This window comes from Prionailurus bengalensis, chromosome A2 (genome assembly GCF_016509475.1).
Source record: "Prionailurus bengalensis isolate Pbe53 chromosome A2, Fcat_Pben_1.1_paternal_pri, whole genome shotgun sequence".
Classification (NCBI taxonomy): domain Eukaryota; kingdom Metazoa; phylum Chordata; class Mammalia; order Carnivora; family Felidae; genus Prionailurus; species Prionailurus bengalensis.
The window spans coordinates 100,972,624-100,986,638 of NC_057348.1; the positions used below are offsets into that span (position 1 = coordinate 100,972,624).

The 14,015-nt window shown below is 38.3% G+C and overlaps 1 protein-coding gene across 1 annotated transcript in view; it reads left to right on the forward strand.

The window, feature by feature from the left end:
* The first annotated feature begins 8,268 nt into the window (after positions 1–8,268).
* The window catches only part of GLCCI1 (glucocorticoid induced 1), a 150,685-nt gene continuing 144,938 nt past the window's right edge, over positions 8,269–14,015 (forward strand). Inside the window, exon 1 of the mRNA XM_043589539.1 lies at positions 8,269–8,407. Within this exon, the coding sequence (XP_043445474.1) occupies positions 8,269–8,407 (139 nt within the window). The remainder of the gene's footprint in view (positions 8,408–14,015) is intronic.

A 14,015-nucleotide genomic window follows, 5' to 3' on the forward strand; every position in this document is an offset into this window, starting at 1 on the left:
TAGTAATCAAAGTAAATATAAGGATCAAATAATTATAATTGTATTAATCTCTTTGGGGATTTGGGACCTTTCTACTATCTATAAATTAAGAATCACTGTTAGTGAATTTAATTAATAATTTCTTATAATACATATCATCTTACACATTATAAACTGCTTTCACCTATTATGATTTTGTTTGATGTTCACAACAAATGTGACATGAGCAGGGTAAATGTTATTCTCCTCATTTAACAGATGAGTAAGTTAAATCTGCAAAGGGTTCAAAGGTGCTTCCATATACAACACTGCCTCTATAGGTGCGATTAGCAATCTCTTCGTGATGAATAATAAATTCTTTACTCTTGTAAGGGCTGAACCTTCAAGCAAGACTGTCTTTAATATAAATGTTAACTGAAGATGTGCCCATCCTTCCCTGGAAACATACAAATTGTGCCACAAACATGTCTTCATGAAATTCAAGCAGGCTACCTCTTTCTAGCAATAAAGACTGAAATAAAGAGAGTGTAGATTAAACATGTTTTCAGTTGATGGTAGAAATGTAAAGAGGATCCTAATCAATGAATTTATTAATAACTCTCCCCACTTTGCTGGATGCCCAGTTATCAAAGCCCATGAGTTTTGGACTTTGGCCATAGCATTGACCTATTTCTCCAAAAGCCATTTTAATTCATACCCAAGTTAAGATTACCAAAGTTGCACAGTGCACTTTTGCCAGCCTGGTGGAGGTTATGAATGCCTCCAGACTAATGCTGCCTACAATATTCTTTGCATGCCAGCTGTTGTGCTCCTCTGATCCCCCAATTTGCATATGGTACATTACTCAACAAGAGAGTTTTTCTTTCTGTTTCACCAAATGCAGGTGTGCGGTCATTCTGTGAGAGCTCTCATACTCAGTCATGTAAATTACCCCCGAGGTCCAGGGTCTGAAAAAATCAGTTTTTATAAAAACAATGAAAAAACATATTTGTACTTATTTTTTTTCTGTCCTCTGAAAGTCTTCTTCCTGTTCACAGCAACCTCATACATGGAGCCAGTCATTGTAGGAAGGGTGTTTTTTTTTTTTTTTTTTTGGTTTTTTGTTTGTTTGTTTGTTTTAGCTGGTGTAGGTTTGTAGAAAATTTTCCTTCCCAAACCATAAATAACTAATGAAATATATCTGCTCACTTTGCTTTCTGAAAAACCCACCAAATTTCTTGTTTTTACTTCTAAAATCTTCCCAGATACTTAAGAATTCTTGGACTCTATATCTTTTCAAGTATTACTGTTTTCTTCTGCAGCCACTTCCTATAAAATATACTTTTTTCACACCAAGAACTCCAAACTGAAGTACTCAGGTGAAAAAAAATCTGTCTTCTTCCTCAATTACATTTATGTGCACAGATGCTAACTGGAGTAAAATAAAGGGACTATGAACCTTTAACCATTATAGAAAACCTTTAGTCTTAATTCAGTATTACTATAATCAGAAGCTCTAAAGATATATAAAAAACAAATATTTATCCTATGCACAAATCAGACCCACTAATGCTATTTTATCTTGTTCTTTTAAAATGTTAAAAATTATATCCCATATAATGTGTGATTTTCATGCAAAGAATTTCATTAGTAATTCAGATTTCATTCACTATCAAATATGATTTTTAACGTACTGTTTCTCAATAAATATAAAATAAATTAAACTTTTTTTTAGCATAAATTATTGCTCGGCTCCAAATTTTCAAAATCATTACATAAAAAATACAGAGAAGGAACACAAACATTTTCCCCAAATAACTCTTTTAGTTCTTAAGCTTTGTTCAAAGTTTGGGCCATTCTATGTATGAAAGACCAAAAACAAACAAAAAATCCAAAAAAAAAAACCTTTGCTTTTCATTTAAGCAGTTTCCCAATTTTCAAATTTTATAATTATAATTATAATCACTGAACTTTTAAATGTTTACATTTTATAAAAAGAAATAAAGAGTAGAAATAAGTAGGTATCCTTTACACTCCAAGTAAGTCTTAGTAGAGCCTTAAATTGCTTTGAATAATTAAATTAGAAGGAAATGCATCCTTTTATATCATATAGTATTCTGTTGGCTAAACTTAAGAGTACCAGCCTCTTGCTGCCCAGTTCAACTAACTGGATGCATCTCTTCTTTGTATGTTACAGAAGGAGACCTGTCTAGTAGAGTGAAGAAAGAACCCTGAAACAAGTGAACCCATATACTAAGTTGAGGGTCAGACAGACTTGAGAGGATTCTAGTCCTATAGAGCTTTCAGAAAAAAAAAAAGAAAGAAAGAAAAAAAAAAAAAAATATATATATATATATATATATATATTTGTGCCATAAACGTGGGCAGTTTGTTAAATTTCTTCATCTTAAATATGCCTTCTAGTCAACTTTCTTTAGTTTCCATTGATCAGGCCATTGGGAAAAATAAAAGGGGTTTTGCAAAATATTTGTCCTTATGGAAGACTGCATTCTGGGTATGGCTATATGTAACTCCCATGCCCTCTCCTAAGAGCCTACCAAGTCATCTTCCCTCACTCATCCTTGCTTGGAGTTCAAGTCCCATGCTCCTTTTATGGAGCTGCTTTCTTATCCACTCTAGATTGTGCCAACTTGCTTTCTTCAGCACATTGTTGGTGCTAAATAAATAGTGTGATTTGTAGTAATAATGGTGATGATAATGAATCTTAAAACACCTAACTAATCCCAGTGAACTCTCTGTGATGTTAAGGCTGTGGAACACATGGTTGACTAACAGTGATAATGACTGAAAATGAGGTGATAAATTACTATGCAGATTGCTGATGGCCTATAATTGTCTCAAAAGGAGGACATTTCATAACAGACCAATCCCATTTAAGTAAACATAGGTGTAGTATTATAGACATATACAACTGCATCTGTACAATTTTTGCAATAACCTTCTCCATAAAATACAGGGACACCAAACAGCTTGGACAAACACTCCTGAGGTCAAGGGACATAGGAGGTAAGAATTAAGACTGTGTTTGCTCTTTCTTGAATGTTGTATTGTTCCTGGATCTGTAAGCATAACTTTAGAGACTCCACCAATATAAACACAAAACTACCTAGTTATGAGCCTATGTTTACACAGTCCAGATCAAAAGGATAGACACTCAGGTTCATTTGCATTTGCTGCCAAAAATTTCCTGATTCTTCTTTTGAATAGTAGCAGTAATTCATATTTTGATGCCATTTAGCCTCACGATTAATTTATGTATACAAATCTTATAAAAGGGCTCATATTCTTTACTATGTTGCCAGTACTTTCTTTTCTTTCAAGGAGCATTGTTCTTTTCTAAGGAACTGATTATGTGGCAGATCGTAGGATCACTGCAGACAGCACAGATGAAAAGCCTGTTATTCCAAAGGATTAAATTACAATTCTTAGCGAACCATTGCCAAGCTATTTTTTTTTCCCAAACCCAGGGAGGATTGGAAATAGGAAATGTTATGCCTTGAAAACGAGTGGGAGCAGTTGAGTGGATGAGGGAGAATAAACATCCTAGTAAGTGTTATTAAATTCTCTTCAAGTAAACTCATGAAACAAATAAAAGATGATAAAATCTTTAAAATGTCCAAATGATCAAGAAAAATAAACAACCAAGTTTCTAAGAAGTAATAATTATCATGGGGATGGATATTTATTGAATTATAAAGAGGAAGCAAAAGAATCCAATAGATGTAGCATTTACATGCGAATACATGAAAACAATTAAGATCCCAACTTTGAGTATTTTGGGGGGCGCAAGGAACATGAGGGCAGAGGATCTAAGATTTGCAAATCCTTCATAGTTTGCATATGAGCTCTCTAGGGAAGGATTATAAAATATAGTGGGGAAACAAAATGAAAGGGAGTCTCCAGTGAAGGTACTTGGAACAGGATAAGCAAACATTTTCCCCCAAAATCTGACTAAAACCAGGAGGAGAAATCAGTTCTATTTGTGATTCTAAACACCAGGGAGGTATCATATAACCTGGGAGGGGATGGGGTAAATAAATTCGGGGAAGAAAACATCATAAAGAAGAATTGTTTTGAAATTCAATTCTGAAACATATGTTAATGCATTTGGAGGAAGATAAAGGATCTAGGTGCCCAATGGTAGGGAGAGACTGAAGTGAGGAGAAAAGAAACTGATAATTAGCTGTGTGCTGTCATTGCAACAGGGAATCTACAGGATGCCATTGTAGTTTCGGCTAATGTATCATCTTAAGAATCAGGAAGAAACTCCACATGAAATGCTGTAATAAAAAGTTAAAAAATATGCACTGAGGGTTTCCCACATTTCAGACACATATCAAGTAGGTGCTTGGGACCAAAAAAAAATGGATAAGATACAATCTCTGCTCATTAAGAGTTCACAGTATTTTGGAGAAAAGGGAGACACACATATGATTCAACAACAACAACAACAACAACAGGAACAGATACCACAATGATATGTAATAGTACAAAGGAAGCTAAAGAGCTAGCTGCCTGGAGAAATCCAGATATGCTTTGGAAAGGGAGTCACATTTGGATTGGATCTTGAAGGATGAGTAAGAAATCTCCAGTAGAAAAAAACAAAACAGATGGAGAGAAAAAGGCCCATGCAGTGTGACAGGCTGGGGTGCATGAGTTGTAGGAACCAGAAGAGGAGGTTGGAGGATGGTGGGGTCAGACTTTGAGCTGAGGGGTTTTGGCCTTAACCAGGTGAATGAAAGAGAGCATTGCCAGCTTTAAAACAGAAGAATGACCTAAACAAATATGTGTCTCAGGGTAGAAGATCTGACTGAATAAGGTCAGGCTGAAGTCTGCAAGAAGCAGTAAGGAGACCACCACAATGGTGACAGAGAGTGGATTCCATAGATATTTTGGAGATGGTATGAACAGACCTTCATAAGCTATTAAATGTTAAGGATAAAGGAGAGGGAAAAGTTGAGGGAACCACAGCTCCTAAGATGGTGATGCCATTAATTGAGAGAATATTACAAGAGGAATACACCATTTATGCCAAAGCAACAGGGTGAAATGGGGATGGGGGGAGGGGACAGGGAAGGTTGGCAAACCTATTGTTAAAATCCTAGTATATATAATGGAGGAGACGGCAATTCAGAGAATCAGCCAGAAAAATATCCTCACTCTGCCCCACCCTACTGTGTCTTGAGAAGATTCAAGGAGACAGAAGACATTCCACTGGAATTTTACTTAATTTTTAATTATTACAAAACTATATTTTCTAAAACAAGCACATTCAAACATGTCACATACTAAATGCTATTACAATAGAGACCCACAACATGCTTACTTGCCTCATCAGGTAAACTCTCTTGGTTCAGCCTTCAGAACAAATCAAAGTCCTTCTCATTACTCATAAGTGGAATTGTATCCTGAGATTATAAGGCAGCTTTTTAATAATAATTTTTAAAAAACTGTATTTTTACCATATCCAACAATGTAACTCTGTAATCAAGACAATCTCTGATACTATGCAACTAGTATTTATTGCAGAAATAAATTGGCTGTGGAGGCTCATTTAAGATGATAATTGTCATCTAAACTCCTAATTTAACTTTATTTCATTTATTTATCAGTTTATTTATGTTTATTTTTATTTAGAGATGGGGGGAGAGAGAGAGCCCACAGCAGGGGAGGAGGAGAAGAAGGAGGAGGAGGAGGAGGAAGAAGAGGAAGAGGAAGAGAGGGAATCCCAAGCAGGCTCCACGCTGTCCGTGCAGAGCCTGACACAGGGTTCGATCCCACGAACCATGAAATCATGACCTAAGCTAATATCAAGAGTCAGAGGCTCAACTGACTGAGCCACCCAGGTGCCCCTAAACCCCTAGTTTTAATTCTTGGTATTCATTAAAACAGCCTTGTTTTTCAAAGAATTTAAATCAATGAAATGTTTACTAAAAATATTATTTCATGTATTTTATAAATATGTGACTCTTCATAAGATTTCTTTTGAAAAGGGGTTCTAGCTCTAAAAAAGTTTCTTTAAAAACTGAATATGAAGTATATACTTTAGTGGAGTATATACTGCATCTATTTCTAATGACTTTTATTTCTGAGATTGTTAAGGAAGTCTTCAATATATTGGACTCATTGAAAATTCTAAGACCGTCCTTTCACTGTCAAGACACAATACCCATATTTTTCTCCCTGCTCTGTACTTCTCCCTCAGAGCTTGGTATCTGTGTAACACAAGGACAGGAACAATCCGATTTGCCAGGATAATAATCAACCAAAATGTATCTCCTCTGTTGTTCATTTTGCTTGATTACAGTATCAAAATGCAAGAATGGATGAACTATGTTGAAGTCTGGGTTTTGAAAACACCTGTTTACTGATGTGGCTATGTGTGAATTTTCATATTTAAAACACTAATAGCAGCTTACTCTGTCATTTTTACACTTTGATTGCAAAAGCAGTGGCCTGCACATATCTTGGCAAAATATGTTCAAAGATTATGGTAGGAGCTAAAATTTTCATGGAAGAATAAAAATGTACATTAATACAATTTATACATATTATGTTAGTTTATACAATCTTATATAAGCAACAATAAACTCCTCTGTCATACATAACTTTTTAATGTGCTATAAGAACTTCATCAACACCTTCTTGATTGGGTCTTGAGCACTAATCAGGTCCCTCAGTACTACGGGAGGCTTAAATATCTTGCATCTATCATGAAAAGTAAGTAGGATCATAATGACTAATCACATTAGCATAATTTAAAAATGCAGAACATGAATAGCTTTTTTCCCCCAAAGATTTGTAGTAAAAACTTACAATAAGAGCACAATGATTCATTACGCCATTGGCTTATTTATATTATAACATATTTATGTGCCCAGCAGAATGAAACCATAAAACCACCATTAACGAGTAGAGAAAAGAGGTTTTCAATTGAGTTGCATGAATTCAGGAGGAACATATTAAAACACAGACACACACACACACACACACACTTCAAGGAAGAGAAACTGCTATCCTCTTATGTCCTCTTAGGACATTACAATCTAATCTCACTGTAGATCTTTTTTAGTAATATACATTTTGCACTTCCCACTATGAACCAATTTCTGTCCATGAAGCCAGACAGTTAGTTGCAGGTGAAGTCACTTCACATCACAGACATACAGTACTAAGGGAAAATTTATTCTTAGGGGAAAAAGACAACAACAAAAATAAACCCATCTTTTGGAGAAGCTAGCCCACTTATAAATAGAATATTGCCACCCAAGTGGATATAAATTCACTGACTCCCTCTCAAGACTTCGGGGTGCATGCTTTTTAAGGACTGAATTGGTCTGCTAACTATGAGCTACTGAGTGCCAGGCACTGAGCACAGTGCTTTGAATACAACTATGAAAAAATGACAACACAGTCTTTGCCTTTGTAGGGCTTACCATCTGCTGGAAATCAAAAAAGGAAACAGATTTTCAAATTATAGTATCACGAGTTCAGTCTCAGAGGAATTAATAGCAGGGCAGCCTGGAGGGTGTAATAACAGTGTTAATACCTGGAAGGAGTTCACCAGGTGAAAGGACACAGGGGTGCAGACAGAAGTATCCAGGCAGAAAGGAGCTGTTTATGAAGAATGTTCAAGGAACTGAGAACAGTTCATTACCAAATATTTATTGAATATTTGTGGATTGAATACAGCTAAACCATGGATTACAAGAGAGAAAGTGGTGAAGGATGAAGCCGAAGGGATTCAGGGTCAGATTTATTCACTTCACAGATATTCAGGGGCAAGAGATCAGTGTATGAGACAGTCATGGCATCTGCCTTCAGGAAGCATATAGTTTAGTGGAAGAAACCGATTAAAAAAGAATGAAATGAAGAATGTCCTATTATGATCAATATAATGAAGCAAACAGAGTACCACGAGAACATAATGGGAAGAACCAACTTGATATGGAACTGAAGCACCGTCTCTGAGGAGGTGAGATTTGAAGAATGAGAAGGGGGTCAGATCTGGAGGGGGATGGGGTGTTATCTAGACAGTTAACCACGTTGAAAGATTTTCAGTGGGAAGGTGATGCAATCAACTTGCATTTTAGACAAATCTTCTGGCTCCTGCACAGAATCTGGAGATGAGTGAGATAAAGGGGTAGGGAGATCAGTCAGGTGGCTTTTCCAGTAATCTGGGTGAGAGATCATTTCCTACTGCTAGAATATCTTAGTAACAGTGCTATTAGGCAGGGATAACATTAAAATATCTAACGATCAGTTTGGCATGAGCATGGGCTCATCAGAATGGGTGATGACCTCAGCAATAAGCAGGGTCTGCAGGCCTATCTCTTTGGGGCCCCAGCTGGATGGGCAGGCGGATGTCAGAGGTGGGGCCAGCCAGACTGCAGGGTGGACCCCGCAGGCCTGCCTCCCTTTACAGCCGGTATGGAAGTATTTCAATATTTTAGCAACAGATTTAGTTGTAGCAGCCTAAGAATTAGGTATAGGGAGGCAGGGAAAGTTTCAGGAGACGGTTAGGAAAGAGAAGGCTTATATTTGGGTAATGCATAAGTGAGCAGTGAGCAAAAGGGAGGAGTTAGGGATTAGGCTTTGGTTTCTGCGTGGGCAACCAGGTAAACTCATTTATTTTTTCAATTGTATTTATTCAGCACTTTACGTTGAAGACACCTGGGTGACTTGAAATGTCAAGTGGGCAATTGGATATGTGAGGAAGGAACTGGGAAAAGATCTGGGCTGAAGAAACAAGTTTGGGAGTTTTCAGCATCAAGACGTCGTCATCTAAAGCTACAGAACGGATGAGGTCCCCAGGGAAAGATTAGTGAGAGAAGCAACAGAAGCCTGGATGGAGCCCTGAGCAGCTCCAGCAGGTAGAGTTTGTGAAGAGGAGAGAAGACTGATTCCTGAGCAGCAGCTGCTGCTGTAGGGGGAAAAAAAAAACAATTGTGTGAGGTTTCAGGAGCTGAGAGTGTTTCCAGGAGGAGGGAGTGGTTAGCTGTGTTGAAAGCTGTGGAGAGATTAAGACAAGACTAGAGTGTCTACTGGATTTAGCAACATGGAGACCGTTGGTGACCTTGATAAGGACAATTTCGGTGGGTGGTGAGTGCAGAGGTCGTATTACCTAGTACTGAAGGTAGATGAGGGGTGGGAAACTGGATGTGGGGAGGACAACTTCTTACAGTGATATGGGGCTTCTTTGATTTTATTTATTTAGTTAGTTAGTTAGTTATGGGAAAACCTTGAGCAAGTTTAATTGCCAGTAGGGGAGCCAATAATACATTTTGATATATTCCAGGGGTCAGCAAACTAGGGCTCCTGCCTGTTTGCAAATAAAATTGTGTTGGGACACAACCACTACTATTCATTTATATTGCCTATGACTATTTTTCTGCTATGACAGCTTAGTTTAGTAGCTGTAACAGAGGCCCTATGGCCCACAAAACCCAAAATATTTACTCTCTGACCCCTTATAGAAAAAGTTTGTCAGCCCCTAGATTAAGTATGACATGCTTTAGCCCATTTCATTTCTTCAGGAACCCAAATAACTACATACATGTATAAATACATACATAAATACACACGCCAACAAATTCCCAAGTCAAAAGCACTATAGAACTGAATAATGTATAGAATTGTAAATTCTTCCTGGTCAGTTTAACAATTTATCAACAGCAAAAAAAAAAAAAAAAAAACCCAAAAAAACAAGAGACTTCGCTTTTGCTCCTCTGCTAATACACATTTGTTATTGATCATATACACATATTTTAATTTACTACTACATACCTAGTACCGGGTGCTGAGCCTGACACAAGGTAGGCAATCCATAAATAATGGTTGAAGCAAGGAAGGTTGGTTGAACCAATAAATATTGGTGTTGTACAAAAGAGTTGCCTGGGATAAGGGGTGGAGGCCCTTTTGTAGATTCAGGTAGTTAGCAGAGGATTCCCTAAGTAAATGATCTTTGGTGGAACCATCCCAGTGAGCTTTCCGGAGGCTGCAAAGAATTACATTCCTCTAGAATTGATCTGGGAAGTGAGGGTGGATGGGTTGGGGAGATCTGGGTTAAAGCTGAAGAGTATCCTTGATGTGAAAATAAAATCACAAAGTGGCACTTTGTAATGTGGCAGCAGGGCAGTCTTGACAGTTCTTTATTTCCTGTGATGAAACAGAAGGAAAGATGAGCTGAATTTACGTAAAGTCCAAGCCAACTTATCCCTCAGGAGCAGGACGAGGAGTTGGAACGTTAAAAGTAGGTTAAAGCAACAAATCAAAAAACAGTTATTTTCTACAAACATTTTGTTTAACTGAGAATAAGTATGTATCAATGGGCCAACCTTTAGACACAGGGAGAAAGCCTTTTTTTTTTTTTTTTTTTGAGCCCAGGACATCGTTCTTGAATAAAGGACACTTATCGCCTATTAACTGAGATTTAAAGTAGGGATGTCTTTAAAGGATAGCGAAAACTTACAGATAAATGAGAAGCGATCTGAGTATAGAATCCTTCTAGATTCTTCCCCACAGTTTTTCACAGCTTTACGTATCATTCACACTTTATGAAGTTTTCAGCTTGTTTTCATAGAAACAGCTCTCTTCTTTGTCTTCATATTTTACCTCTTTAGGTAATATTTAATGAAATTGCGTCATTATGATAACAAAAGACAACTGTCACAAACAGATGTAGGAAATAACTGCTTCTCAGGAAACATACAGTTTATATCTGAGTAATCCGCTAACTTTGTTTAGTGTGTGGGAGCATTAGGATACAAAGGGAATAGTGATTCTGGTGAGCCCAGGAAAGGGAGGAAAGTTAAGAGTGTTTCTCTGTGAGGGTGTTGCAAGCATGTTATAGGGCCCCAGCTGGTGCTCCTTGAGTCACTGACAAGCTGCCAGCATGGCTGGGTCCCCTGAATATTGACTCAAGGCAGCTGTCCCAAGTCATCACACTCTAGGGATCATAGAGTATTGTGTGTTGGAAAGCACACATTAAACACTTTCTTTAGCTTCTTCTGGAATGTATGCAGAATAATAGAGGACTCCTCCCAACAGTGCAACTTCCAGAGGGTTACAACTGATGAGAAACTGGCCTTATATATCCCATGGCAGATTTAGCTTTGTAAGGCAGATTTAAAATTCTCAATATGCTGAATCTAGACAGAGACAGTAAAATCTCAGTAAGCATATTCTGGCAGCATGTCACCTGGTAACTAACAAAGAACACCCAGAGATCACTGAACAAGATAAAGGTTAAGAATCAAAGCAGCGCTTAATATACTACTGTGAATTGAGATTGGGGAGCCTTCTATTCTTCAGCAAATGCCTACCCAGCTTTATAACTTATTTTATGCTAAATTGGATGGAGAAAAAAATTAGCCTATTCTCTACTGTCAATACTTTGAAACATATTTCCAATAGTTTGGAAATGTGGAAAATAAGACTGCCCAATGAGAGTTAACTGTGAAATCAAGAATATCATTGGTCAAATATAGAAATGCAGTTTCTCAAGAAAAAGGACAGACTCTCTCTAACACAAAATCTTTTATAATACTAAATTTTCTATAAAGACAATTAATTGTAGAACTTGAAGAGGCCTACAAGGTCCAAATGCCTTTTTGACAGATATAAAGACTCAGAAAGGTTACATGATTTGTTCAAGGACCTAAGGCCAGTTATGAGCTAATGCAGCCTACAACTCAGGTCTCCTAGGTCCTAGACTATTGTTTTTCTCATTATAACACCCTTCTTCTAGATGGGATTTTCTGATTAATTGAAGTCACTCTATCCTTAGTGATCTGGTTACTATAGCTGGTAACAAATCGTCCTGTAACTCAATGATGTAAAACAACCATCTGTGATGCTCACTGAGTCTGTGGAGCACAGATTCAGACAGGGCACCGTGGGGATGGCTTGGGACCACAATCATCTGGAGACTCACTCACTCACATGTCTGCTGATCAATGGTAGCTATCCCTGGGTCCTCAACTGGGGCTGTGGGCCAGAACACCAAAAGCAACCTCTCCATATAGCCTGAGCCTCCTCACAACACAGTGACTGGCTTCCAAAGATGGACATCTTGAGACAGAGAGAACCAGGTAGAGGCCATATTGCCATTGATGACTCAGCTTACAAGTCACACAAATAGACTTCACCTCTTGATGAGAAGTGGCAAAGTCCTGGAACAGCGTGTAGGACCAGAGACATTGCTGTGGCCCCTTCCGGAAATTACAATCTGCTACAATTAGAATTAAGGGCATTCTTTACCAGAAGAAAACTGGAGGGAGGAAAGAAGCTGCAGAAGAACAACTAACAAATCACACCTGAAGGCTGAATGTGCCCGCTCCCATTTCTCTCCCTCTGGGGAACTTTGCAATCTGTGCTTACTGCAAATTGCACAGGAATAAAGCATTTTAACTCAACATGATTGAAGCTTTTATTTCACTTAAATGTCTAGTTAGGTATGTTGGAAAGTCTGTTTATAGGATGTGTCCCTAGCGTAAAAGCCTTCAGAATGAGGAAAAGGGGAGAAATTGTTTTAATTGAAGAAATTATTTTTTAAAAATAGATCATGTGCTAGACTATAAAGAAAACACCAATAAATCTCCTAGAGTGCCATGAGCACAGACATATTCTCTGACCACAGAACAATAAAACTACAAATTAGGACCAAACATTTAAGCAAAAATTTCCCACCCACTTGGAAATTGAAAAATACTCTTCTATAGATCTCTTGGGCATAAAAGGGGAAATGTGATTGCAATTATAGAATATTTAGAAAATAAGAGTAATGAAAATACCACAAATAAAAACTCATGGGATAAGGCTAAAAAGCTCTATTTAAGAGGCATACACATCTGTAAGGAATGGATAATGGCACCAGCGTTAGAAGCAATGACTGGGGCTTCACGTGTGAGGCACTGTTCTAGGAGTGTTCCATGTATCAACTCATTTAATTCACACAACAAAATACAGGTAGATACTATTATTTTCGTTCTCATTTCACAGAGGAAGAAATCAAAACACAGAAGGGATTGGCGATGTGAGCATGATCATGCGACCAGCTCCTATCATATCCTAGGATATGGGGTTTCAGGCACTGGGATTACAACAGTGATGTAGATAGGCAAGGTCAATGCTCTCTTACAGGTCCTCAATACTGCTGAGCAGGAGTGGGAGTTCTGGCTCCCCAGAGGGCCTCCACTCACACCTCTGTGGCTAGAAGGGGCAGAAGTGCCCCATTACTGCTGGGTGGTGGTGAAAGCCCTGATGTTCTATGAGGTCTTCTCTGACGGCACCCTGTGAGGGAGGGAAAGAAGGCTTTGCTAATGCCAGGTAGGGATGGAAGTCCAGGCCCCCCATGTGGTCCCTGCTGGCCCTGGGGGAGGAGAGAGAGGGGGAAGTGTGGGGATGAAATCCCAGCTCTCTATTTATTCTTCTCTGATGCCCCCTTGGCAGATGTTGAGGTGCCTTGGTACAGCCTTGTTGAGGACTAAAGTCTAGGTTTCCCACTAGGACTTTACTGGCATGAGTAGGATTGGGGCCACAGTTTTTTCTGTGGGTTTCGGCTGGGGTAGAGCACTTCAGATAATTTAAAAGTTTCCTATTTTGCTAGGCTGACACTTTTCCTGGTTCTTCAGCTAAACAGAACAGGCTTTTGTTGGGGCTTTTTCCATATGCCTGCTGGTGTTTGTGGGCTGCCAGCTTCTTCAGCCCTAAGTCTGGGATGTGTGAGGTAGGCAAGCAAACATAGGGAACTAACCACTGTGTCCCAGAGAGCTTAGCTGGCCTGTTTTCCTCTCGTTAACTTTCAGTATTTTTCTTACACATACACATAATGTCCAAGGGTTTTAGTTTTACTTAGATGGAGGAATAAGGAAGAGTATATCAACTTCATCTTCTGAGAAGAGGAAGGCTCCTGTTTTGTGTTAAGAAAAAAAACAAAACATAACAAAGAAACCTGACAGCATGGGCCCATTCTTAGAGCAGGAAGAAAAGCAGAATGACAGGGAATCATTGATAGTGTTGGGCAGAGGGCAGAA